At 50.6% G+C, this 27,923-nt stretch overlaps 1 protein-coding gene across 3 annotated transcripts; it reads left to right on the top strand.

Annotated features, from left to right (window-relative positions):
* The first annotated feature begins 1,766 nt into the window (after positions 1-1,766).
* On the top strand, positions 1,767-26,162 carry UPP1 (uridine phosphorylase 1). Of its 3 annotated transcripts, XM_082399272.1 has the most exons (8): positions 1,767-1,910; positions 10,215-10,278; positions 19,145-19,259; positions 20,881-21,039; positions 22,066-22,180; positions 24,744-24,953; positions 25,187-25,333; positions 25,959-26,162. In XM_082399272.1, exons 2-8 carry the CDS (start codon positions 10,235-10,237, stop codon positions 26,096-26,098), a joined length of 930 nt encoding a protein of 309 aa, XP_082255398.1. In that variant the 5' UTR covers positions 1,767-1,910; positions 10,215-10,234; the 3' UTR covers positions 26,099-26,162. The 3 variants fall into 3 exon arrangements, with proteins under 3 accessions (XP_082255398.1, XP_082255400.1, XP_082255399.1); XM_082399273.1 differs by lacking the exons at positions 1,767-1,910; positions 10,215-10,278 and adding an exon at positions 17,931-18,159; XM_082399274.1 differs by lacking the exons at positions 1,767-1,910; positions 19,145-19,259 and having other exon boundaries at positions 10,246-10,278.
* The last annotated feature ends 1,761 nt before the right edge of the window (positions 26,163-27,923 follow it).

Below are 27,923 nucleotides of genomic sequence, written 5' to 3' on the forward strand. Positions count from 1 at the left end.
AGTTAACTTTCTGCTTGGTAATAGAAAACAAACGTTATGAAAACGGAAGATTTGCACATTCCATCTAATTGTTCTGAAGTAAAGCACTTTTGCCAAAAGATAAAAAATATAGCTAGATCATACTAAGTATAAATTGTCAGTTAAAACCAGCAGGAAAAGTGTTTAATGAAATAGTACTGTCACACATATGTGCGTGCATGCACACTCACACACACCCTTCCAGTGTCCTGATGTTTCTGTGACAGGCATCTGGCAACCTCAGCTCACCACAGCCCAGCTCACAGAGCTTAGCTCTGAGCCTTGGTTTCCTCCTTTATCAAAAGGAGATACTTCCGGGACTTCCCTGGCGGTCCAGTGGTTAAGACTCTGCGCTTCCAATGCAGGGGGCACGGATTCCAGCCCCAACGGGCCATCCCACAAGCCATGTAGCGCAGCCACTAAATACATACATAAATACATAAAGAAAAAGGAGATACTTCCTATCCAAGGGCTCTCATGAAGATTAATCAAAATAAGTTTCAACAAGGTTCCTGACACAATATCTGACACTGTACTCAATCATCCTCTCAGCTTTCAGAAATCTAATGTTCAATTTGGTGGTCAACTTGCCCATGAAGGGAGGCCCAGATACACGTAGGAAAGCCAGCATCCCTGGAGAAAGCTGGGATTCTAACCCCTGTTAACTGATGTAGTACAGAGCCTGAGATCTGCCTGAAAGGGGCCCAGAGGTCACGCTCTATGAAAAGTAAAGCAGAAGTTAGTGGAAGAGAGGAAAGACAAGAGAGAATAGCTTCAAGGAGGAGAATGCAGAGCAGTGCAATAACAAGTAAGGCAGCATGGAAAGAAAGTGGAAATAAATGTCAGGAATTAGAGCAGATATGATGATGGAAGGGAATGAGGTACTTTGCACCCTACAATGGGCTTAACTCGAGCCCTAACCCTAACATCTTCAAAAATTGGCCAGATTGTACATTAAAAAGCAGCAGAGGGGCTTCCTGGTGGCTCAGTGGTTACGAATCTGCTTGACAATGCAAGGGACAAGGGTTCGAGCCCTGGTCCAGGAAGATCCCACATGCCGCGGAGCAACAAAGCCCGTGCGCCACAACTACTGAGCCTGTACTCTATAGCCTGCGAGCCACAACTACTGAGCCCACGTGCCGCAACTACTGAAGCCTGTGTGCCTAGAGCCCGTGCTCCACAACAAGAGAAGCCACCGCAGTGAGAAGCCTGTGCACCACAACGAAGAGCAGCCCCGGCTCGCGGCAACTAGAGAAAGCCCGCGGGCAGCAATGAAGACCCAACGCAGCCAAAAATAAATACATTAAAAAAAAAAAAATCATAACAGGCTTTTGTATCTCATCTGACCCTCGTCGACCCCTGCAGCAATGGGCATTGTTCCCATCTGAGGGATATGTTCAGAAAGTCACCGGCCAGCACGCAGCACGGCCAAGGGCACCAGGGTAATTTCACATGAGGGAAAATTCACTACAGACAGCACCAGTTAATGGTTTAGAGTGAAAGCAATGGGGCAGAAAGCTCGTGGAAAACGGCTCTGGCATGAGCGGTGACCTCGGGCAGTCATCTCTGTCCCCCACGTCTCTGCTGTCAGGCGGGGAGGAAGCCGCAGGGAGGTGTCGTGGGCGGGGCAACTGGTTTCTTGAGAAACCTGCTGGTCACCCGCCGCCGCCCGCTGCGGAACAAGAAACCAGGCGGGGGTGGGGCGGGGGCGCCGGGAGGGGAGGGGCCCCGGGAGGGGAGGAGGGGCTGGCGGGCGGGGGTGGACCCCCGGGCGGCCCTACTCCACTCGCTCGCCGGTAGCTCTCGGCACGCGTCGGGCGCAGCCCCTGGCGGTCCCTGCGCGGGAAGTGTCTGCTGCCAGCGCCCTGTTTTTGGGAAGCACCGACCTGCCGGTGAGGCGACTCGGGATCGCGGACGCGGGGCCATCTGCGGGGAGTCTGTGCGCGGAGGGCGCGCGGGGAGGGGGCGTGGGGAGGCTGTGCCGGGAGGGGGCGCGGGGAGGATGTGCCAGGAGGGCGCTCGGGGAGGGTGTGCGGGGAGGGTGTGCGGGGAGGATGTGCCGGGAGGGCGCTCGGGGAGGGTGTGCGGGGAGGGTGCGCGGGGAGGGGGTGCCGGGAGGGGGCGCGGGGAGGATGTGACGGGAGGGGGTGCGGGGAGGGGGCGCGGGGAGGGTGCGCGGGGAGGCTGTGCCGGGAGGGCGCTCGGGGAGGGTGTGCGCGGAGGGCGCGCGGGGAGGGGGTGCCGGGAGGGGGCGCGGGGAGGATGTGACGGGAGGGGGTGCGGGGAGGGGGCGCGGGGAGGGGGTGCCGGGAGGGCGCCGTCCGGATGCTAGGTCCACCTGGCGGAGGCGATTCGCGCGTGGCGGAGCTGGGCAGCTCTTCGTCAGTCCAAATTGAGCGGTAAGGGAATCGGGAGCACTTGGAACGTCCCCTTCTCGTGGGGGGAGAGGGGAAATTACGTTTTGGAGAATGATCGTTACCGGACTTGCAGAGTTCAAATGGACTCAGGTGTGCTCCTTGAGCCAACAGAGAACAAAGTGTCACAGCGTAAAATATTGGCGTCGAGGTGTCCGGCAGGTCAAAAGAGAAAGCTCAGTCACAGAGTATCTGACACAAATATGATTTGCACCGGGGAGCGAGCCCCTCTGCCGCTCTTGTACGCAGCGGGCTGTTCTTAAGACGGGCACCTGGGGCAGCCTCGCCGGCTCCGGGGTCGGGGCGTGACCCGGGGACTCAAGGTCACCGGCCCACAGCTTCCCTGTCCCCACCGCCCCACCTCCAGGACTGGCGGTCTTTGGCCCTCCTCGCCAGAGGTCGGCCCTGCCCTGGGCGGCTCCCAGCCGATGGTGAATTGCAGAGCAACCCCGTCTGAAATCCACGTTAGAACGGGGCCATTTCCTGGAAGGCCTGCGAGGCCGGTTCCTGGCGTGGCGACCCTGCGCTCTGCACTCCCCTCGGCTGTTTTCCGCCCTTCCGTCCGCCTCTCTGCCACCTTGCCCTGACTAGCCTGGCCTCCCTTTGGCCCATCTTTCCCCACTTCTATTTTCCGGGTCAAAGAGACCTTTGGTTCTATTCGTTGGCTGTGACCTTGGCTTTTAAAAGACTTGCTATTTCCCTGAATAGAAAGACTGTCTCCATCTGGGTTTCCCACCCTGCCAACCCCTCCCATCCTGTCTGCTTTCACTCTGCCGGACTCTCAGCACTGCGCCCCATTCTCCCACTTCTCAGCCAGTCTTCCATGACTTTTTTCCCTTTTCAGAGGCCAAACTGACCTTCTAGTTGTCTCTCTACTAGACTCCTTAATTCAGCCAGGTTTATCTGGCATGAATTATATTCTTTTCTAGGACTTTCAGCCCTGGTGGGCACTGAAGTAACACTTTAGTTGAAACAGACAAAGTAATTTTTCTTTACATTGGCTTTTGTCCAAGTGGACTTTTTCATTAATCATAAAATTAATACAAACTCATTGTTTTAAAAAAAAAAAGAACCAAAACGAACATATAGCAAAAAGTGAAACTTCCAGCTTTTCCCACTTCTTAAAGGTAAACCCTGAACATTTCTTTCCCTTCCTCCCTGCCCCCTTCTCTCTCTCCCTTTCTCCCATATACACACACACATTCGCTTTTGAAATACGTTCATTAAAAAAAAAAATGTTATAAACGTTTACACACTTAGCTATATGCCAAAGTAACCCACCTATCTGAATTTGGTTTAGTGGGTTAAAACTAGAATAAAACAGAACAACAACAAAAACAAAACAAGAAAAACAAAACCAACTGGAGGGCGTTTTGATTTTGCAAAGGTAGTGTTGCTGAGACAATCTTAAGTAAGGAAAGGGTGGGGTCAAACCAGAAAATGTCATGTCCCATGGGAGTAGAACGGGCAACGGAGAAATTGTAACGGGCGCAGACAGGCCCATATTAAGAGCTAGAGTGCGAATTTCGGAACGCTCTGTGTTCCCTTCAATGGTGGTTGGGAGGAAGGTGAGCGATGGCCTCCTGTGTCTCAGGTGGAAACAAAGAGTAGTTCTCAGTAATTAATGATTTTAAAAAGAACAAATAGCTCAGGAACAACCAACTGTTCTCAGGCAAGAGAAGTCACCATAGCAAAGACAAGAAATCAGTCATAAAGACTCCCAGTTCTGTTTCAAAGGTAAAGATCGGCCTGAAGCACATTCTTGAGCTGTTTTGCAGGATCCAAACCCCTTTAAGCACCCAACCACCAGATTAACTGGTGCCCAAGGGATGGTGATGCTGACCTTTGGGACCCACGTGATTTACTCAATCACGTGCCTGGATTTTGTCAACCTAGAGTGATCTTTGCCTCTTTTTAACGCTAAAATCTCTGCCCCAAGGGTGGGATTGCCGCCATGTTTGCACATGCACTGTGTGTTGGAGCATGTTGTCCACTGGGCAAGGGCGTCCAGAGCTCCCGTCTACACGGAAGGTCACATGTGCCCTTTCATGAGTACGCATGTGCCCTTGGCTTAAAGCGTCCCCATCCTGCTGCTGGGGAGACGGTGCTTGGATGGCTAGCTCCCTGTCTCCTTACTTGTTACCAGCAGTAAACGCTCCTGCTTTAATCAGAAGCACCTGGTGTGTTCATTGGCTCAGCGCCCCAGGCAGTGGGACCATAGGGTCCCCTAACAGTCGAGGAGCCTGAGACCCCAGAGCCAGGATCGGAGTTCTCTGGGAGGTGGCACCTCCGGGCCGGAATCTAGTGAAACCCTCCTGTTTAGAGAACATGGGGTCCTGGAAGGTGAGAGGAGACACCTTTAGGACACCAGCGGCCCTTGGGACAGTGTTAGAAGGAATGTTTTCTAAGACAGGCTCCAGGTCAGCATTGTCCTCAGGAGCAGGGTCTCACGCCACCGGTCGGCTGGGCTGTGGGAAAGCCATCAGTTATTCTGGAAGCCCTATTTCTGGACCAGGGCTCACCTGGGACCCTGCTGCCCCCTGAAAGACAGTGTGGAAAGTCCATGCTTCTCTAGTACTGGACTCGGCCCCAGGCCCCTAGTTCCTACCGGCCCTGTATCCCCCAGGATTTCTGCCTCGGGTGATGGCTGCAGGCACCTTGTGCACGAACCCAGTGCCTCTGACGAAACGTCCAACCTCACCCCTTGCTTGGTACATCACACTGTGGCCTTCCTTCCCTGTCCTCCCACTTGACACAGGCATCCCTGGCAGCCTCACCCTGATACTACCTTCCAGCCCTTTGGAGTCGCCTCCTGGATGCGGAAGGGTGCCACACCTTCCTGTTCTGATTGCATCTCTGCTCACGCTGTGTGCCCCTCAAATCCAACTGCAGGGAGGAAAAACTTCTATTCTCTTAGATTCATTTCTTGGGGGACTTCAAATTAAAAAGACAAAAGACAGATTAGCAAGAGAAAAGAGATTTTTATTTACGTGTGTATGGGAGAGTTCAGAGAAAAATGTGATTTCAGGAGGTAGTTAGAATTTGGGGCTTATATACCATCTTAAAAGGGGGTGGGGAGAGGCAGAGAGGCACTTCTGGGAGAGAAAATGACAGAAGGGGGTGGGACCAAAAGGGCACTTAGGGAAACACAGAGGACTTCGGAGAGACAAATGGTCTCTTAGAAAAAGAGATGAGATATAAGATAGGACAATATCTGTTTGGGTTTTTTTCAGAGAAAAGAGGTTTTTTCCTAGGAGGGGTCGTGACATGTTTGGAAGTCTCTAGGTTCAGGCAGGTATGGGCTTTCGGGAACTCAAAGTCTTCAGCTCAGAACAGTTGTTATGTGACAGTGGCTTATTCTGGAGCCCTTTGTGTGGATCCAATATACAAACCTCTGACTGTCATTCCCTGCTTCCAAGTTTTCCGAGTCCCCCGGTCGCCCCCAGGATGGTGTCATGTTGTCGGTGGTGACACGTGGCTGTCTGGGCACCTGGCCCCTAACCAGTGCCTGAATCCCATCTCCCCATGCTGGGCTGGCTGAACTGTTTCTTCTGCACCCTCCACACATCTCGTGGGCTTTCACGTCTCCTTGTTGTAAATACCGTCAGTCCTGTCCTCTCTCTGCCGCATCTTTTCCTGGCTATTCCTAGTCAGGGACCACTAATAAACAACCCATTCCTCACGCTGAGCTAGATAGACCTCCGGGCGCTGTTTGCACCTTTCCGTGGCTCTCCCTCAGCCGACCTGCATTGGAGCTCATGGTCACTCATGTTTGCTGCAGTGGACTCCAGCTTCTCAGAGTCCTGGGTCTTTCTCATCTCTCTTCAGATCACACACACCACAGCGGGTGCGGATTCTAACCTGAATAGGTGCACCCTGAGGAGCCGGGACAGCTACCTGTTGGTGATTTTACACATTGGATGACTGATGTGTGCAATGCTTAGCACTTTCTGCTATCTTACACATAATACTTAAATAGAAAGGCATTAAGTTACTAAAAAGGTGAACTAAAGGTACCAGGCAAGTGCCCGAATCCCCCTGGTGTTGCAGCTCCATCCACAGCTGCAGGGGCTGAGGCGGGGCAGACCAACCACATTGAGTCTTTCCTGGTTGGACAGTGCTGCAGCGCTAATTCAATGATGGGGTTTGGCAAGCTGGATTTTCTCGGCCACGGACGAAACGAAGTGGCTGCGCCACGGGTTTCGACCTGGGATGACGTCCAGGCTGGAAGTCCGCTGTATGATGTCAAGCGTGTGTCCTTAGGAAATGCACATACATATTATCTGTTGGAGGAAACAGGTCCAGGCGCATGATAACATGAATTCAGTACAGCAATTGAAAAAGCGGTTGTCAGAAACATTCCCTAAATTCTCTGAATGAGCTCACCTATGAATGACCTCTCCTAGTTACACTGCAGTGCTGGACAGTGCCCGCCCCGGGCCTCTGCGTGCAGAGCAGACGGTGGGGCATCCCCCCACGAGTGTTTGTCCAGGCCTTAAGTTGTGACCTGGAGTTGAACAGACTGCAGTGGACCCTGGGGAACTCCTGCTCTCCGTGTTAAACCCCAGTGGACCAAACTTTGGCCTCGTTGGTAAAGGGACTGCAGCATCCCCTGGGCCTGTTTCCTGATTCCTTTGACGGTTGGAAAAAATAGTGCAGCTTGTTGACTGAAAAAAAAATGCACAACCTAAAATTTGGGAAGTATGTTTTATGCAGTGGCCTTACTGAGGACTAGCCCAGCATACAGCCTCGCAGAGAGCTCTGAGGGACTGCTCCCAAGAGGTAAGGGGGGAGCCAGGATATAGAGAGGGTTTTGCTGAAAAACAAACAAACATGTAATTAAAAGATTACTACTAATCAGAAAAGCAGGCATCTCAATGATTTCAGTGCTTTTCTGTGTATAGGAAGATGCAAGAGTCTGGGCTCATGGAAATCATTCCTTTGATGTGCATCTTCACTACCTAGGGCCAGTGTCCTGCTTTTCTCCATCCTGAGTCCCTTCGGGGTGCACCATGGGGGGGTTGCTGCAGTGGCTGATGGAGGTAGCATTCCCCGTTTACAGGAATGACTGGTGTCATTTGTTTGCCTACAAGTTTATGCATTTTTTTTTAACTTGAAAATTTCTTCTGAAATTCCACCATCGCCCTGTGCCCCTGCATGCGTGGTTATCACTCTATTCTTAATCATCACCGGGGTCTCCTTTCACAGCAGTGGGGCCCGCTCCCCTCGCTGGTGGCCTCTGGAATAAGGGGGAGTCTGGGTGAGCAACCAGCCTGCCGGTGAGAGTGGAGTGGCTCTTGGGCTCCCGCTTCTGCTCTAACTGGTCTCAGGGGAAGTAAATTGAGAGGTTCACCTCCTCCCCACCTTTGACCTTTTTCAGTGGGCAGGGGGGTGGTGGCCCTATCATTGATCCTCCACACCCAGGTCTTTCTGAGAGTGAAATGTGGCTCTGGCGATTATACCGGGACTCCCAGTCCAACCTGCCTGTGTGCTCACTCCACCTATAAGTGTGTTAAGATATTTAGTGGGGAAATTTCCAATTAGAACATTGCAAAAGAAGTCTGCGATTTTGTGTGCACAGAGTTGGTTCAGTAAAGCCTTGCTGCCCGCAGGATCAGGCCCAGGCCCAAGGAGGAGTTGCTTTGGGGGTGGGGGGGAGGGCGGGGTCACAGCCTGGAGGGGAGCACTCACCCGGCACTGAGAGTACAAGGGAAAGCAGACCCCGAGCAGACTCAGGAAGGAGCCCAGGTCTGGGGCAGCAGACGGCAAGGCCGAGGCAGGGAAAACGGGTTCTCTGGTTCAGGGGCAGGAGAAGCCACCCAGCCTAGAGAGTAACACTTTCTCTGCAAGACCAGACAGGATGTCTTCTCTGTGGCTGAGTTTCCTTTCCTGGAAAACAGGGGTTGGGGACCTTCTGGGGTGCACTGTGCATCTCTGATTCAGCTGCTGCCCTGTGGGAAGGCGCCTCTAACTCTTCCTCTTTCTGAGCTCCCCACCCCCTACCCCCAGAGGAAGAGCCAGCAGCCTGGAGGGGACGGATTGCAGGAGGAGGTGACCCCAAGCCCTACTTCATCTCTCAGTGGACAAGGGAGAGCCGATAATGGGGCTGTGGGCTGACTTCCCCGGAAAGCACGTCTGCACTTACTGCAGACATTGAGGTGGATCCCAGAGGGACAGCGGCTGCTGATTGAAGGGTGGAGGTGCCGGGGGTTGCATTTCCTGGAAGCCAGACTTCTTCAGAAGCTGGGCTGTCTGCATCAGTCTGTCTGATGGATGCTGTAAAGGCAAATTATGACCTAAGATTCTGATCACCAAGTACAATTCTACTTTGTTTTCCCCACACCGCCAAGCAATTCTCCACACCAGCTCCTACACCAGGGGATCCTACAATCCAACTCAATTCTGGCGCTGTCTACCTGGGGACAGTGTCAGACCCCAAAGGCTAAGGGATCAGTCCTATAAGACTGCTCGCCTTCCCCGCCCACCGCCCCCCATCACAAGTCCAGGTTATCACCTGTGCTTCTGACCCAGTGGCTATAGAGAGGAGGTTCCCATAACCCCCCTCCTTGGGTTCAATCAATTTGCAATTGACTCACAGCTGACATTTCCTCAGAATTGTCCTATAAATGCTAAGGGAGGATGAAGGCTAGGTGAAGAGAGACAAGGCAGCACTCCAGGAAAATCTGTGCTCCAGACCTAACTATGACAATATTCTTTGGTTTTCAGAATTTGCCAAAAATGGTCAGTATTTAACTGTGTAACAGTGGCCATCAATCCTTTTTTCCAAAAAGAGGGCTTTGGGTTTTAGCTTTGTGGGGCTGGTTTTCTGGTAAGTGGCTGGTGAGGTAGCAGGTTGAGAACCTGGCCTGGAGATGGTGGAGCTGGCTCCACCGTAGACCACTCACCGAGTTCACCCAGCAGGTGCTTGGGCTCAGCTCTGCAGGGACTGGTGTCGGGTCAGTGCTCTGGTGGCTGAGCCCCAGTAAGAACTGCGGTTGTGTCTCATGGTTTTCCCTTCCTCTGGTTCTGGAGTTGGGACTAGGGCAGGGGTTGATCCCTACCTTCCCCAGGTCTTTCCCTTCCCTTCATGGCAGGCCCTCAAGAGCTGGTGCCTTTGCCGGGCCCCTCTCTGCCCCCTGAGCTGTCCTTGAGGCCTGCTGGAGGAAAGTTAAAATTCTAGAAGCGTGAGGCACCCAGGTGTGGTCTGTTAGGTCAAGGCAGTCTTGGCTGAGGGACCAGGAAGTGAAGAAGGGTTTTCTACCAGAGTAGGAGATGCCAACCCAGGCTTGCTTTGGGCACATTTCCGCCAGCTCCTCTCTGAAATTAGCAACCCTCCAGGTCTTATATATGTACGTGTATGTGATGTAAATGTGTCGAGTTCCTCTTGATGGCACTGACCTTCCACAGGTTAGCGTGGCCTTGCTGACGGTCCGAGTGACCTTGGTTCCTATTGGGGGGATCCACTAGTGTTCAACTAATTAAACGAGGAACCCATTGGACTGAGGTGGCTCTAATGCCGAGGCAGCCTGTGTCAGCAAACTGAAATCTAAGCTGTAAATGCCTCCAGGCTACAAAATCAAAATGCTATGAACAACCAATCACACAGGCCCCCTGGGCCTCATGCTGCAGCCGTCAGTCACGTCCTTGCTTTGCTTCCACCTTCTCTCCGTCTGCTGCTCCCCTGCTCCCTTGTCGACCAATGACTCCAATCGAAGTGCGCTCAAATAAGCTCCTAAAATGTTGACTATTACTTCTAACAGACTCTGTGCTGTTTTCTCCTAGGGTCCTGCCTCAGCTGAGAGATGGCCTCCCCAGGGGCTGAAACAAAGAAACCTGGAAATCACAAGTAAGGCTCTGACCTGCATGCTGCTGGGCTCCGGCTCGCTGTGATGACTTTGAGCCACACAGTTTTCTAAGAGCTGACACACGTGGACACCTTGGTTCTCGTGTCAGAGCCTGAAGCCTGGAGGACTGACCACTCAGTGGGCATACAGCTGAGCTGGCTGAAGACCCCTGGCACCTGGTGCCAGGGCCGCCGCTCGTAGCCTTGGGATGTTTGTTTCCCAAGGACGTCTGGGCACTTGCTCGGTGCCCAGACCTGTGTCCAGTGGGGTTTCTTTACATCTGGACACTCTTCTGAGTCACAGTCCCTGCTTCTTTCCCAGCTCTCTCTTGGTTCTGACCTTTCAATACTTTCCTTATTTCTTTGCAGTTTTTCATTATTCCACTATGTGATTCACATGGCCACTCTTTTATGTATATTTGTGCATTGTGGTGTTGATGAAAAAATTACTCAGTAGTTGATCTAAGAAAGAAAGGAAAAATTTTATTTGAGCCAATCTGAGGATTATAACCTCAGGAGACAGCTTTTCAGAAAGCTCTGAGCATTGCTTCACCCATAAGAGGTCAAAGCATGGTTATATACGTTTTTGAGACAAAGGGTAATAATACCAAATGATGTGTTACTGACAGTTTACACAATCCAGATCTACATGTACAGAGTAGTGGGCATGGGTCATTATGGCCCCTCACAAGATTAAGAAGGAAGGTTATCTCTTAAGGAGTTGTGACCCCTGATGAGATTGAAAAGGAATGCTGTCTCCTAAGGAGGTCTGGCTAGTACAGATGCACAACCCACACTAAAGGGAAGGGAGGAGATCCAAATGGGCAAAGGAAATGCTATGTTTAAATTTTTCTTGTTTTAAAATTTAAAATATGAACTTTTTTGTCAGTTTCCCCCTTCTGATCATTAATCTTTTGATAGAAAGCCTTGGGTGATCAAATATTTGGTCCTTTGATGCTAGGGTGGTTGCTTACCTGCCCTGGGTCCATCGTGTCCCTTGATGTCCAGACCTAATAGCCTGCTCGTTTCTTTCCTTTTAAGGGGTTGTATTAGTAAGATGTCTGGCAAGGACTGTCAATTCCAAGTTGTCCAGTAGAATTTATGCCAATTTACCTTGCATGTACCTTGTGCATGTTCAGTAATTTATAGTGAGCAATAGATGTGATCAAAATTGACAGTAAAATTAATGTCATTAGTAAGCGTTTAAGTGAAGATCCTCCTAAACCAAACCATTTTCCCAGTATTTTTACTAAATTTGGAAGATGATCATTCAGAAAAGAAATTTGATTCTTCATATGTCATAAGATGAGTTAACAAATATCTCGGCCAAATGGTCATACCACTGGTAAACTGATAGAAACCCAGAGTCCTCATATTAAAGGCAGATTGGCAGGGGTTGTTTTCAAGGATACCTGCAGGTGAACTTAAGCCCAAGGGAAAGCAACTATGCATCTTCCTAACCAACCCAGGGAAAGCCAAGGCCATAAACTTTTCCATAGGTCTACTGAGTCCTGTTAAGAGCTACCCAATATTTAACATCTAGTGAAAAGGAGTATTTATGGCCAAGTTCAGAACAGGTGTCATTAAATTGGCCAGGTAGGATGGTCTCACTTAGTGATATTGGTGGTAATGTTAGCTTGCATGGTGCTGATAGTGTTGGTCTTAGTGGAAGTCTAAGAAGGCCTGATATGGTCCCTTCCAAGGTGGCTGTAAAGAGTCCTTTATCTGATATCTTTCCCCGTATGCATAATCCCCTGGTTGCAGGTCATGGCACGTGGGATCTTCATCTGAAGATAGATGACTGAGATAAGTTTCAGAAACAAACTCTACAGTAATGTAACATAGCAAACAAGGAATCATCTGAGAAGTGAGTCTGAGGCAGTAAATACAGACCTCAGTTAACAATTATCAGGTAATTAACTTTATTACCTGATAAAGCTGCTGGGAACCTCAGAGTTCCCAATTTCTGGAGAGATCAGGTAGAAAGAAAAGATAAATGTCTCAATTCCACTTACAAGGGAGTAATTTACCCAAATTGCTGTAAGTCATAATTAGCTTGAGGGGAAGAGTTTCCTTATATCTGGAAAACAGATTAAAAAACCACCAACCAGGGAATTAATTCCCTGGCGGTCCAGTGGTTAAAACTCTGCGCTTTCACTTCAGGGGGCACGGGTTCAATCCCTTATTGGGGAACTAAGATCCTACAAGCTGCACAGCGTGGCAAAAAAAGCCAAAAATCAAAACAAAACCCAAAAAACAAAACCACCAACCAGGGATTGAACCCAGATCCCTGCAGTGAAAGCACCTCGTCCTAACCACTGGACCACCAGGGAATTCCCATAAAGTCCTTTCTATGAATCTTTTTGAAGATGAAGCAGTCTATAAATGACAAAAGACTTAAAAAAGCAAGGTTAAAAATCTGATTACAATGCAATTGTCAAAGAAACTTGGTTATTGCTGTGACATACAACATTTTAAGACCAGAACTAGAATTATGACTATAAACATTTACCAGGACATACCAGATTCTTAGGAGCTCCATATAATTTCTAGAGTATGTATATTAATAATACTTACCCATACAATGTAACCTAAGAAGGTTTATCACCACTCATTTGACAATGCTTCCCATGTAATTTAACATACCAAATAAGCCTAATTAGTTTAATATTCCTCTCTCTGAGGTGCTTCAGGGGTCCTCTCTGAAGAACCCCCAAGTTAGCTAGAGGTCAAAAGAGCTTCAGGGAGAATTTGATATTTGGGAGTTTGTCAAAATATCAAAAAAGGTTTAAAACACTTGGTCAAATAGGATATAGGTCACTGTGGAACAATACTTAATTCACTTAACCAAAGTGACAATAAAATATTTCACAAGCAAACACAGCTCACTTAAAAGGCTCACTAAATGGCAAAGAAACTTACACAATCCATTACCAAAAGCTACTCAATATTCCAAGAAAACTTTACTCTCTCAACAGAGAGAGAAAATGAAACTCCAGTCTTGCATCAGCTACTCTTAATAACAAATGTATTTAATTCAATTCAATGCAATCCCAGCCTCACCACACACAGAACTCTTTTCTCAGGGTTCCCTTTTCCACACACCTTCCATAATGTTCTGTCTTTTGTCACTTACTTTATTGATTATGCAGAAAAAATCCAGCTCTAGGACAGAATTAATTTCTTTCCCTTGAACAAAATGATTTCCATTCCTCATACCTTCTTTGGCTGAAAACATGCCTCCTACTTTCCTTGCATACTGAAATGTTTCCCTTATTATTTTAGTGGCTTTAGTTACATATATATTATAATTCTTAACCTTAAAACCTAGTATCCAGCAGAAACTAACAAGTAGGCAATTATGAACTTTTACGTTAGCATCCCAAACATTAGCATGCCACACGTTAGCAAACTTATACATACTATTTACCATTTCTAGAAAATGCATCGTTTTTTTTTTCCTAACAGAAAATGTCTTAGTGTGGCACCAAATATATTTTTATTAATAGTCCTAAATATCTTTAGTTTCTCTGTAAAAGGAAGCCTATGTTCAGTAATTAATAATGTTTCAGTGTCTTATTTGGAAATAAATTCTGGATAGAATCATTTAACTTAATCTAACAAAACTTAATCTAACAAAATTTAATCACTTAACTTAATCTAACAAAACTCTAAAGTTTCAAGTTATCTAAATCTGGAGAGACTATTTTTAAGCAGACATTCCTAAAACATAATTATTCCTTTAGAGTTTACACCAAAACTCTCATCATTTCCATTTAATTCACTTAAAAGTTTAGCATACCAAGTCATTTTTCTTGCTGACAAATTTTGTAACAGGAATAATAAGATCTTATGTGATTTCTAGTGAACCTGGGTACAGTAAGAGTATTATACTTAATGTTGGTGACTGTAAAGACATGTCTGTATTAATTAAACCATTTGCTTTCATTAAAATTAATTTTAATGAAATTAAAATCAATCTTAGCTCGCACGATTCTGAAATTCATTCGAGATAGTTTCTTTTATATTTCTAGGTATGTATATAAGTAGCAGCCAACTTCCTTTAAGCCAATTAAATAGAGCTCTTAAACAAATTAATTTTGGCAATACTACACATCGACAATACAGTTAGACACATACAGACACACAGACAGAGACCCCACAGTTCCCAAAGTTCCGCAATTTCAGCCCTGAGTCAGGAACAATAATAGAAATCCCTTCAGTTACAAAAGAAGTTGGATTCAGATTGGGTTTCTGGCAAATGCAACAGTGTTGCCTGTCTAGAGGGCCAAACCCTTTTTACTAATATTTATGAAGAAGAATTGCAAAGAGATAATCGTTCCCGGAGGTGATCAGGTAGAATATATGCATCTCAAAGGCATAGAAGGAGAAAGGCAAGTTCCTCCTAGGAGGACTTTGTTCCCTTAAGGCCAGGATTTTTTTTTTCTTCCTCAATACCTACAAGCCTCTGAAGATAAACAGGGGAGGATTTTGGAGTGGTGAAAGGATTGGTAAACTTTGAGATGTTTCTAAAGGCACCCCTCAGGTCCTGTAAAGACTAGATTTGTAAAACAAGGGCAGCTGTTTTTAATTCCTCAAAGAATTGGGTGGCCTTCTCAGTGTATCAAAGGACTGACATGCCCATTCATTTATGTTGGAATGTTTGACTTTCCCTCACTTAGCTTAGGGGAGAACACCCCACCCCCCCACACACAAAAAAATTCCTATCAAGCTCTGAGTATCAGCTCTGGTCAGTTTAGTCAGACCACAGACCAGTGGCTTCCCATCTTGGTAATCCGTTCACAAAAAATTTGAGGATCCTCCCTGGCTTTAAGAAATTCTTTAACTATGGCCCTCAGTTCCAACTTTTTGAGACAAAGGGCTGTATGTTAAATGATGTGTTGCTGACAGTGTACACGATCCAGATCTACAGGTACAAAGTGAGTAGTGGGTCCTGGGTCGTCATGGCCCCTCACAAGATGAAGAAGGAAGGTTATCTCCCAAGGAGGTCTGGTTAATGCAGATGCACAATATACAGTAAAGTGGGGGGGAGGCGGAAACAGGCAGAGAAAAATTTTATATTTAAAATGTTCTCCTGTTGCCCTAAAATACAAAATTTTTTCATCACTGGAAAAGCAAGAACTTTATGTCTTAATCCCAATTCCTACATGGACTTGAAATCCACTACTTTTCCCAGTTTCCTCCCCACCTACCTCTGCTGGGGTTCCCTGGGACACCCCATCCTGGGCGGTGGCCTCTCCTGGTTCTGGTGGCCTCTCGCCTTGATGACGTCCAGGGCCGTATGCTGCCCTCTGGAAACCCAGCTTAGGGCTCCTTGGTTCTCTTCTGGGAGGTTCCTCAGGAACTGCTCTGGAGACTCGCACGTGTGGGTCACCTAATTCCACACGGACACCTGTCCCCCCCCCCCTTCCTTCCCCATGGGTTCTGAGGTCCATTTTCAAGTTTTGGAGCTGCCCTGAGAATAGTACTTGTAGAGAGAATTTTTAATTGAATTAGTAGGATCCCTGGTGCTTCTTTTTTATTTTTAATAAATTTATTTTTGGCTGTGTTGGGTCTTTGTTGCTGTGCATGAGCTTTCTCTAGTTGCGGCGAGCGGGGGCTACTCTTTGTTGAGGTGCACGTGCTTCTCATTGCGGTGGCTTCTCTTGTTGCAGAGCACGGGCTCTAGGTGCGTGGGCTTCAGTAGCTGTGGCTCACAGGCTCTAGAGTGCAGGCTCAGTAGTTGTGGCACATGGGCTTAGTTGCTCCGCAGCATGTGGGATCTTCCCAGACCAGGGCTCGAACCCATGTCCCCTGCACTGGCAGGAGGATTCTCAACCACTGCGCCACCAGGGAAGTCCCTCCCTGGTTGCTTTCAATCATTGACAAGCAAACACGCCCTGTCCCCACTTTCCGAGCCCCCCCGGCCCCTCCCCCCCCCCACCCCGGCCGCCTTCCCGGGTTGAGGATCCTGGAGGCTGGCTGAGCGGGTGGTTGAAACGAAGGCTGGAGAAGGGAGGCCTGGCGTCAGGTGCCCTGGATGTGGCTCCACTGAGCAGTGACCCCTCCCCGTTGGCTAGTCATTATCTTCCCCTCCCTCCATCGTTTTATGGTCAATACCAGCTTGTATGTTCCACCCTCCAGAGGCCAGCGTGTCCTGTGAGGACCCCTGAAGTCCAGCTCATGAGCACAGCCTCTTATTAAAGGTGTGACCCTGAGCCTTTACGACGGGGACTGGTAGAACCTAGCTTCTGTGGCAGTTGTGATGTCGAATGACTTACACGCACCACCACTAATGACATGGTTTCCACCGCAGTTGAATGTCTTCCATCCTGCTGATCTCTGCATCCCTTCTGCCTGGCACAGGGCCTGAGGCGTGCTTGTGTGACATTCAGCCGAGGGCCCCCCTCCTCCCTGCCCCAGAGCCCCTTCCTCGTTCTCTGCCAGTCCCTTGAGCATGCGGCGCAAGATGTCTGGGCCAGTTTGTCGAACGGTCGTGTTTTCCCTACCCTGCTGATAAACTCCTGGAATCAGAAGCCGAGTTTCATTCATTTTGCATCTCACCCATTTCTTTTACAGAGTAGGTACTCAATGAATATTTGTTAAATGAATAAAGTGACAGAATAAAGCAAGATAAAGTCACTTGATATCGTGTGTAGACTAGAAAAATAGTTTTCCAAGTAATATGTCTTTGACTTGTTATTTTAAAATCCTTTAAAAAGTGGAGTTTAATCTATAAAAAATTGAATCACTATGTTATAGACCTAAAACTAATACAATACTGTAAGTTAACTATACCTCAGTAACAAAAATACTTGTTCTGTTCACTGTTACGTGTCCAATTTACATATTTTAAAACCCTTGTTGGTCTTCACAGTTACACCCTATTTCCTTCTCCTCCTCTTCCTGGAATGAAAGAGGAAAGAAAAGTTTTCTATTTTGAAATATGACACAAAGTTGTTTTTTCACATTCTGTTTTGTCAGTTCCGATGCTCGGCCGTTAGCCCTTCTGTTTGTACTCTGTGTTTGTAACATCCTGAAGGAGAACAAGAACCATAATTACAGTAAAATATTTGTCTTTAAAGGAGCTTCAGATGCTCTGGCTGTGTTATGACTTCAGAATTTCAGCTTGGCCTGGAGATCAAGAAGGCATTCTGGGAAAGCTTGGGGTTTGTCCCAACTGGATTTGGTCCCTTGGAAAGAGACCTCCTTGCCCCAGGAGAGTAAGCCTGGTCAGGACTGGTCTGGGTCCAGTGCAGACTCTGGCTTGGGCGGGTTGCTTGCCCCTCCTGAGGGAGACTCTCACGTCCCTGCCCCAGTGCCAATAGCACAGTCTGCTGGTGGTCCTGCTGCCAGTTTAGTGATGGGCTCAGGGTGTTGGCCAGTCCACCAGCACCCTCCCCTTTAGAAAAAGATCCCGTCTCTCTTCAATATTTTGTTCGCATCTTTTCTACATCAGCCTTTTGAGACTGTTCGGCTGTGAGTTAACTTGGATGCCATTCTAGGGAAATCGGAGGGAAATGTGAGAAGCACGAAGGAAGGAAGCGAGGAGATGCAGGAGAGAGAGAAGCAGGTGCCCTCGGTCTGGAGCCTGGGCATCTATGGTCGATGACCGATGGACTCCAGAGAGAACAGGGACCAGAGACAGTGGAGGAAGACGTGCGGGCGGCCCGGGTCAGTCACGTCATGGTGTTTACAAATCACAGGCTGCTGAGAACTTCTCTTCCTGTATGGTTTTTTTTCTCACAGAGTTAGAATGAGAAGGAAATGTGATTCGTGGGTTCTGGGCGGAAAGTGTGACTCTGAAGGAAGAAACAGAAAGTCCTGATTGCTGGGGACCCATGGCTGCTTCCCTCTGTGCCACTGGCATCTGGCAGCACGCCTGTGAGTGGGGTCAGGAAGGCACAGCTGTGGAAGGAGGCGTGTCTAAGGCTGGAGTTGCAATCTAGACCTGGGCATCATATTTGTAAATAAAGTTTTATTGGAACACATCCACACTCATTTGCATGTTGTCTGTGGCCACTTTCATGGGCCAACAGCAGGGCTGAGAAGTGGCAACAGAGCCCCTATGAACTGCAAGAAAAAATTATTTACTATCTGGCCTTTTATGGGAAATGTTTGCTGACCCCTATTGCAGGCGAGCAGTGTGCTGTCCAAGAGAAATATAATGTGAGCCACACAAAGTTTCTAGCAACCGCACTGAGAAAAACCAAAATGAAAAGATGTCCTGTCTCATTACTCCCTTCGGACATTGTACCAGCGAAGTGCTGGCTAGTGAAACAAGACAAGGAAATGAAAATGAAAGGCCTCAGATTGGAAAGGCTATCTCTGGGTGGGAGAATTAGAGGCGATTTTTTTCTTCTCATCCATCCACATTTCCTGTGATAAATGTATTATTTTTAACTTGAATCCAAGTTTATATGTTGAATGAACCTGGGTTGGGTAGCAACTGGCTACATGCTTTATATGGGATGATTTGGCGTTTTGATCTTTGTACTTTTTTTTTTTTTTTTGGTGGAGCCGTTCGGCTTGTGGGGATCTTAGTTCCCCGACCAGGGATTGAACCCGTGCCCTTGGCAGTGAGAACGTGGAATCCTAACCACTGGACCGCCAGGGAATTCCCTTGATCTTTGTGCTTTTTGGTGCTCTTCTGAGTTCTTCCTGATCATCCTCCAAAGGAGCCCTGGGTGTGACGAGCGGGTGAGGGGAAGGAGAGGGGGAGGAACGGAGACAGGGTGGGAGCCTCTGCAGGCTGGGATCGGCCTGCCCTCCGTGGCCCATACACCTCGCTGGCACAGGGTGCCGCTGTGGTCCTGCCGGCCCCTGGATGCTGGTTCTCTAAACTGCCTCCTTTCCTGTTTTGGGACAGCGACTTTGTACAGCTTTGCAATCCCCACGTGGCTGCAATGAAAGAAGACGTCCTCTACCATTTCAGCCTTAGCACCGGCACGCATGACTTCCCAACTATGTTTGGAGACGTGAAGGTAAAAGCAGGGTTTTTGATTCTGGGCATTTGCCCCAAGATTACCCCCCTTTCAGGTGACACAGGTAGACTGCACCACACAGGGCCGAGGTGACAGAGGACGGGCTCTTGAAGTTATATGTTTATTGGATTTTTGCAAATTGTTACCTTTCAAGAATATGAACTATTGAGTGAAAGAAAACTGTCACGAAGACTGCCGCATTGGTTCCTATAATTGAAACAATGTAAAATAAATTTCCTAATGCTTCACTGAGAGACTAGAAAGGAGCAGACACTAATCCTTTTCTAGGGGAGCGAGGGATACCCAGGAGGAGCAGTCGCATGTGTCTGCTGTCTGTCATTTAAGATGCACATCCATCTGTTTAGCTAGTTCGGTCCTGACTTATCCTCGCAGAGGACTTTTAAAGTGTCTGATCCCCGTGTGGAAAAGTGGGCTAACGTTTAGAATTCAAAACTGAAACAAGCCATTGACCCTAGGTCCGGGGCTGCCTCATGCGATCGTAAAGTCATAACCAGGTTACGTCCTGCCAGCCACCCAGATCTTTTGCGCTGTTCGTTTCAAACCGAGGGACGACTTTCCATGTGTTGTTGTTTTTTTTGTTTTTAAATTTTTATTGGAGTCTAGTCGATTTATAGTGTTGCATTAATTTCAGGTGTACAGCAAAGCGAATGAGTTATACATATACATATATCCACTCTTTTTTAGATTCTTTTCCCATATAGGTCGTTATGGAGTATTGAGTAGAGTTCCCTGTGCTATACAGTAGGCCCTTAGTAGTTATCTGTTTTATATACAGTAGTGTGTATATGTCAATCCCAATCTGTCAATTTATCCCTTCCCTTCCTTTCCATGTGTTCTTAATTCATTCAATTTTCATTCTTTCCTTAAGTTTAACCTGTAATTTTTTCTAGGCTACAGAATTTTCCTTTTTATGTTAAGAGACTAGTAACTATTTGATCACCGAGTCCTTAAGACGGGCTTATTTACCTGTTTCTCTTTGGACGCTTTCACGTACGGCACTTTGCAGATGAAGGTCCTACTTCTCCGAGAGCCCCCTGCTCACCGCACGGCTGCGACTCCCCGAGCCCCCACTGGCCCCCGGCTCTTCCCACAGGTTGGCCATTTGGGCCTCTGCTGGCCGGCGACACAGCGCTTAGAAGCCCATGTTACAGATGGGCTGTGGGGCCCTGGTTGCACACTGAGGGGCCCGCAGCATCTTACTCCAAACGCAGGCTCTCTCCAGTGCAGTGGGCTGCTGTGCACACGGTGCACAGAGCCCGGGCAGGCGTGGAACCTGGGCTTTCCTGCCCGGCGAGGGCGAGGGTGTGGTTGTCCTGCCTTGTGTGGAGCTGATTGCTCTGCACTGTTGGGGCCTCTTGCACTGAGCTGTGAGTCCGTGAACCAGTGCTTCGTAAACTCGAGGGAGCGTCAGAATCCCCGGGGGGCTCCTTAGCGCACACATTACTGGCTCCCCGGACGCGGGGGGGCCAAGGAAGGGACCTGCATTTCTAGCAAGTTCCAGGAGATGCTGCCGCCGCTGGTGGGGGGCACTTTGAGGACCCCTGCTGTACAGATGGGGTGCGGTGCCTGTGCTGATGGGGGTTCTGTTCTCTGTCTGCAGTTTGTGTGTGTTGGGGGAAGCCCTTCCCGGATGAAAGCCTTCAGCAAGTACGTGGCCGTGGAGCTGGGCCTTGACCACCCAGGTGCAGACTATCCCAACATCTGTGAGGGCACCGACCGCTACGCCATGTTTAAAGTGGGCCCGGTGCTGTTGGTCAGCGTGAGTATCTGCCCTCGTGGTGGGCTCAGCCCTTGTCTCTGCAGGCCCCATCCCCGCCCTGCACACAGCCTGACAGAGGAAACAGGAGTCGAGGGGAGCCTGGGGATGGGCTGCAGAGGTGGTGGAGCCCGTCTCCAGCAGAGACAGATACACACGTACAAACACACGCGCACACCCCCCCAGCTGTGCGCACACGGTGAGCACCCAGATTGGAGACCCAGGAGGGCGGTGCTCTGCCTGGACCAGGGCCACGAGGAGAGCCGGGCACCAGGGGGCCCCCTCGCCGGCCGCCTGTGTCACTTCACACACGTGCGATTCAGCAATGGGTGAACGCAGAAACCTCTGGTGTTCTCGTTTTCCAGTCTTGGTTCCCTTTGCAGAGGAGAACATTTTTAGAGGAAGTGCTGCCCTACAATAAGGCTGCCCCTGAGGCTGGGACGGGGGCCCACCCCTCTGGGCAGCTGAGACGTCTGGTGGCACCAACCACCCGGAACACACCCAAGAGCCAAGACGTATTCAGGTCCAGATAATCCACGGAAGCACTTCCCACGAGCAAGACTGCAGGACTAACACGTTCTCCAAAGAGTCCTTGGCCGCAGGGGCAGCTCCTGGCAGACGTGGCACCGGGAGGGCCTCTGAAGAAGGGCGGTTTTGGGGATGCGGAGGCGGAGGAAATGGCACAGGCAGAACCGCGGAGGTGGAGCCACCAGCCAGTTACAGAGTTTGGCTGCGGCAGAGCGTGTGGAGAAAAGGGAAAACGTGCGCGGGGCTTCCCACGCCAGCAGCTGTCTGTTACCTAGCAACAGCAGCCCTCTGGTCCTCAGCTGCCATCTGTTCCACGGGTGGTGTGGGTCAAAGGGGTCATCCATTCGACAGCGTCGTGCAAACCTTTACACTTCCCCAAGTGTTCATAGTTTTTAAATGTACGTTAGGAAGTTCATCTTCTTCACCACCAGTTAGCAATGTACCACAGAACACACAGAGGTGCTACCAGAGCGTGACGCTGGCATTTCTCCCTGGCTCTAGCACGGGATGGGCATCCCCTCCATCGCCATCATGCTGCACGAGCTCATCAAGCTGCTGTACCACGCCCGGTGCTCTGGCGTCACCCTCATCCGCATCGGCACCTCTGGTGGGATAGGTTAGTGTGCAGAGCGCCACAGGGACCCGGGTGGGCAGCGTGGGGACCCAGAGCTCCTCCCTGGGCCGTGCTCAAGGAGAGCTCAGCAGCAGCAGGCGTTTTGTTATTTTTTTTCTGGTCCAGCTACTTCTCCCAACCCACACCCCAGAAATAGGCACAGAAAGGCACCAGGCCACATGCACCCGAAAACCCGTCCTTTTGGAGTTATACAACGTGTGCCTTCTTGTTTGCTTGATTCTCTTTTTATTCTTGCTAATCCCTCTTTTCTCTGCCTTTCTCCTTCACTTTGCTCACTCCTCTCTATTCCTGCAAGGATGTGAAGCACCTTATGAGAAAACCTACAGGAAAGTCAAAGGGGGAAGAGAGAGATGCAATACAAAATTAAGATAAGTGTCCTTAAGTTGCCTAAAAGCCCCCAGTTCGCAACATAATTTTTTTAACATCGCAAAGCCAACAAAGAAAGAAGAGGATGCAATGAGACAGTAAAACGCTAAAAATCATGTTGAGTTTTCAGCCAAACAAGTTTGAGGCAAACTTGTTTTACTCTGATGTCCCAACTCTGGGCCAGTTTTTCTGCTGAAAACTGGGTTCTAGTAATTCTCGCTCCTGCCGAGGAGCTGGGAGCTGCTGGAAGGAGGTCTGGTGTCATCGGCCTGGCCTCTGTGCATTTGTTTCTGACTGCCTAGGCCTGACCTCCCCTGCATTTATGGTAATTTGAAAATTTAGGTATTCTCGCTGTGAAAGAGGATTGCTGTAGGCCCTAAATCTTCTCAATACGTTATCTCATTTTTCTTTTCACTATATAGACAGATTGATGGATAACATCCGTGTTTGCAGATTGTAATTCAAAGTTGAAAGGAGTTGTTCTCGGGAAGGCACTCCAATGACCGCGAGCTCCCAGGCTGTGCACACTTAGTCTGTGATGCCATCGACCCAATGGACTCCCGGCTGTGCACATCGCACCAGCGTCGGCGAGGAGCTCCCAGCAAATCCTTCCTGAGTTCTTGCTTTGGAGGGATTTTAAAATCAATAATCAGAGAGAGAATTCTGGAGGGAGTAGGGTGGATTTTGAGTCTCCCAAAATTGCCCCATAAAAATGGAGAGATCAACTAGAGAGCCAGACCCCAAACCCCCGACAACAAAGTGTGACATGGTGTCCCCACAAACCCCAAAATAGGACCAGTGGGTGGCTGGCATGGGCCGCCACTCGGGAGGGAGCACCGGGTGACTCCAGGGTTTCCGTCAGATGTGAGAATTCTGAAATGGCCAACAGGCATCCCGGAAAAGGGCAGGGCCTGTGTGAGGAAGAGCAGCTGACACTGGGAGGGGGTCTGCACCCTCCAATTTGAGGTCTGAAGTGGCTTGAAAATTCTAGGCCCCATGAATTCATGAAAGCCACCATCTGAGCTTTCTTCCAGGTCCACACTTGGTGTGGGGAGACACCTGAGGAGAGTCTACATTGACCAGAACAGGGACAAAGTACAAGGGAGAGAAAGTCCAGATGAACATGCAGGGGGCAAGCAGAGCCAGAGCTTGGCAATTGGCCACGTTTTTTGTTTTTTAAACTGAATTAGAGATACAATTTATACTTTATTATTATTTTTTTAACTTATTTTTGGCTATGTTGGGTCTTCATTTCTGCGTGCGGGCTTTCTCTAGTTGCAGCGAGCGGGGGCCACTCTTCCTTGTGGTGCGCAGGCTTCTCATTGTGGTGGCTTCTCTTGTTGCGGAGCACGGGCTTTAGGCAGGTGGGCTCAGTAGTTGTGGCTCACGGGCTCTAGAGCACAGGCTCAGTAGTCTTGGCGCACGGGCTTAGTTGCTCTGCGGCATGTGGGATCCTCCTGGACCAGGGCTCGAACCCGTGTACCCTGCGCTGGCAGGCGGATTCTTAACCACTGCACCACCAGGGAATGTTTCATGAAAGCGGCCGATGTGGGGCTCTGGGACAGATCTCCTGGCTTCTTCTTCCTCCCTAACTGTTTAGGAAAACCAATATCACATTAAAGTAAGTAGTAGTGTAGTAGTAGGAAAGGCTCCTGGTCAAATCCCAAGCAAAGTTATTATAAGACCTAAGAGCAAGGAGCAGAGTAACATCTGTACAATCTTGGAAACGCCCAGGGAGGCACAGGAAGCAGGACCTCCGGTGGGTCAGTCCTGGAGGGAAGCCAGGGCGTCAGGAGCTGGTGACGGCAGCAGCCGGGTTTGAGGTGCCCCAGTGTTCCTTACTCAAAACCTGAAATAATAAAAAGGTACAAAACAGGGACCAGCTGAACACATACTGGTAAAGGGGGCCCCAGACAGTTCCAGCAGCGACTGAAAGAGGCTGATCTGCGGGGATGGGCCGCTCGTCAATTTCACTTTCTTCTTTGCACTTTTCTGTATTTTCTGCAGCGTCTACGCATTCATTACTTTACCTTCAGGAAAAAAAAAATCTGGTGCTGAAAAGAGATCCTTACCTATTTCTTTTTAGGGCATGACTGACCCTTCAGTGTTATAGTGCGTGGACGGGGCCCTTCGCTCCCTGACCGCCCCTTGCAGCCGGGACACCCGCTTCTTCCTGCAGGTCTGGAGCCCGGCTCCGTGGTCATCACCCGGCAGGCGGTGGACGCCTGCTTCAAGCAGGAGTTAGAGCAAATTGTCCTTGGGAAGCGGGTGGTCCGGAACACGCATCTGGACGAGCGGCTGGTGCAGGAGCTGGCGCGGTGCTCCGCGGACCTGGGCGAGTTCCCCACGGTCGTGGGCAACACCATGTGCACTCTGGACTTCTACGAAGGTGAGGGGCGCGCTGATCTCCCGCCCGGGATTCCGCACCGCTGCGGGCGTGCGTCTCAGCACCGGTTCCCTCGCGGGCCGGTGGGTCGAGGACAGGCGGGGCCCGTCGGGCTGGACAGCATCTCTGTCTGGGGGGCGGGGCGGGCATGCAGTAGGCGCTTACTGCGTGCCCGGGGGGGTGGGGGAATGGGAGGTGGGCGCTCCCGGGCCAGCGTCAGCTCTCCACGTTCCCAGGGCAAGGCCGCCTGGACGGGGCGCTCTGCTCCTACTCGGAGAAGGACAAGCAGGAGTACCTGTGGGCGGCCTACGAGGCTGGTATCCGCAACATCGAGATGGAGTCGACCGTCTTTGCCGCCATATGCAATGCCTGCAGCCTCCGAGGTGGGGTCCCTAGGCCGCAGCTCCCCCTACTCCCCCCCCCACCCCCCACGTCCTCCCGGGCCCCGCCCATCGCCAGCCTTGGCCTTGCACCCGCCCTGCCCCCAAGGCGTGTTTCTGGACCCCTGTGCTCGGATCTCCTTGGATTGTCACGTGGTCCAAGGCAGGGTCCTCAGTGTCTCTGCAGGGATTCACGTGCCACTGAGAGACCAGAAAGATGAGAAAGTCCCCCCTTCGGCTCTGGGCAGGCTTTGCTGCCGACTCTACAATGAATCTGGCCTTCAAAGCTCTTTGGATTTCTGAATTGGGGCTAATCCACTGCAGTTCCTGGCCTCACCCTTTGAAGTCCAGCTCTGCCTTCCAGAATTCCTGCCTCGCAGCTGTCACGTCACCTTGCCTTTCAAGACAGTGCAGGGCCCCCGAGCTGGTCCTGGGGTTTGCTTGGGAATCTCTGGGAACAAAGGCAGGCAAGGATAAGGACAGAACAGGATAGTGTGGCCCTGTCAGCCTTTTCGTGTTCTCTATCAGAAGCCACTGTCGGCGCCTTCCCTTGAGGCCTGGACACTGGTATCTGTGAGCTAAGCTGGAATCCTGTTCTTTGCCCTGACCTGGCGTTTGCTTTTTGCAGCGGCCGTGGTGTGCGTCACGCTCCTCAACCGCCTGGAAGGTGACCAGATCAGCAGCCCCCATGAGGTGCTGGCCGAGTACCAGCAGCGGCCCCAGCGGCTGGTGGCCCACTTCATCAAGAAGTGCCTCGCGGCAGCCTGAGGTTCCCAAGTCTCCAGACATGAGCGTTGGTGTTTGCAGCAAATAAAATCATTGCCACAATCTCCTTCTGTATGACTTCCTGCATCCTTTGTAGAAGAGTCTAGGGAGCTGATTGTGTTTCAGAGGCAAAGAATCCTGCATTAACTACGCAGGAGTTTTTGTTTTTTTAAAGCTTCATGGGAGAATTTCTACCACATTAGCCTGATTTGGGTTTTCTTTAAGAATGTTCCTCTGAGTATTTGAAATATTTCTAGGGAGGTTTTTCAGACTTGTAAATTCTGATAGTTGTCAGATTTCACTCACTAAGAGAGAAGTCACGTCCGCCCTGGCCTGACACCTCCCCTGCATCTGTGCCCCCGTGTCCTTGGCTTCTTCCTGGGGAGTCAGGGCCCCCCAGCTGGGAGACTGGAGGGCTGGGCAGAGGGAGAATCCAGGGTGTCCCCTCCTGTCTCAGGTGGGTCTGGCAGCTGCTTTTGGGGTGTCCCCGAGTCCCCCCAGCCCAAGGACAGTTGCCCCAGTTGTCTTCTCGGCACGTCTACACCCCTGTGACAATGTTTGGTGTTCGACTCTTTTAAGTGCCCAAGGCGTGCTATTTACTGATTGCACACTGAGGCATGCACTTGTGCTACTTGGCAGGTAGCTCTGTGACTTTTCGGGGTGCAGGGAACCGTGCGGGGACCCTGGTGTTGACGTATGAGTATGGTCCACACACTCTTCAAAAACCCTCTCCCCTGAGATTCTTAGGTTCACCCCAAAATGAGGGTGGGTAATCAGGTCATTCGAGACCCACTGAGCCCGGCACCGGTCCAGATGCTAGGACCCCCTCCTGGCCCCCCTTCTGTGCTGGAGGCTGCAGTGTGGAGAGGGAATGCCTGCGGTTTTTCCCTCGGCACCCTGGAGAGGTGTCTGCTGCACCCCAGAATTGAGGCTGCCCAGGAGGGAGCCGCCTGGAGTCCCCCGGGAGGCTGGCAGGTCCTGGAATGTGTGTGTCCACTGGCTCTTGGCAGCCTCCAGCGCTGCCACAAGCTGCAGGAGCTATGCCCAGGTTCCTGTCACCAGGCTCCCATCTGACCCCAAAGTCCGAGTGCCCCCGACTTCAGCGAGACATTGCTGGTCCCTCTGGACGCGCGGCTGACCAGCTGACCAGTGGCCCCTGCAGCCCACCTGTCCGGTTGGGCCCCCTGTGCTTGTGGTCACTAGGCCCCAGGCCTGGGTGAGGGGCCGTGGGGGACCTGCGGGCTGGTCCTGTGTGCGCCCCTCCCACGCAGGTGTGGCCGCGGGGTTCCTCGTGGTGAAGCTGCGGGGTGGGGGGGTGGGGGGAGGCAGAAGCTGGGCGGTTGGCAGCCCAAGAGGCTGTTACAGCCTGGGAAGGGCCGGTTCTCCTTCAGCCGCTGTCTTTGCGGCATCTCCCCGGCCACGGCCACAGCCCCACGTCCACTGCTGGGAGCCACTCTGGAACCTGCTCACCGACCCCCTCCTCTGGGGCGAGGCCGCGGGAGACGACTCTGGACAAGGCTCTTCCTACAGATGCTGAGGCCCCGCGGAGGCGCCCGGGTGGGCCTGCGTCGCCCTTTGCTGACCGTGGCGGGGAGGGGCCCTGCCCATCCGTCGGAGGAGACCCCGCCCTGCCTCACCCCCTGGGGGGGGGCTTGTGAGGCCACGTGACGGCCCCACGAGGGCTGAATGGTGCCCACCCGCGGGGAACACAGGTCGGACTCTTGTGATGGGATAAAAGTAATGATCATACGCATTTCCACCACGACAACCTAAGCTGTGGACTAGTGTGGTCTCCGGGAGGACTCCGGAGCTGACGGTGCTTCCCCCG

This window comes from Balaenoptera borealis (assembly GCF_965194805.1).
Source record: "Balaenoptera borealis genome assembly, chromosome: 7".
Lineage (NCBI taxonomy): Eukaryota > Metazoa > Chordata > Mammalia > Artiodactyla > Balaenopteridae > Balaenoptera > Balaenoptera borealis.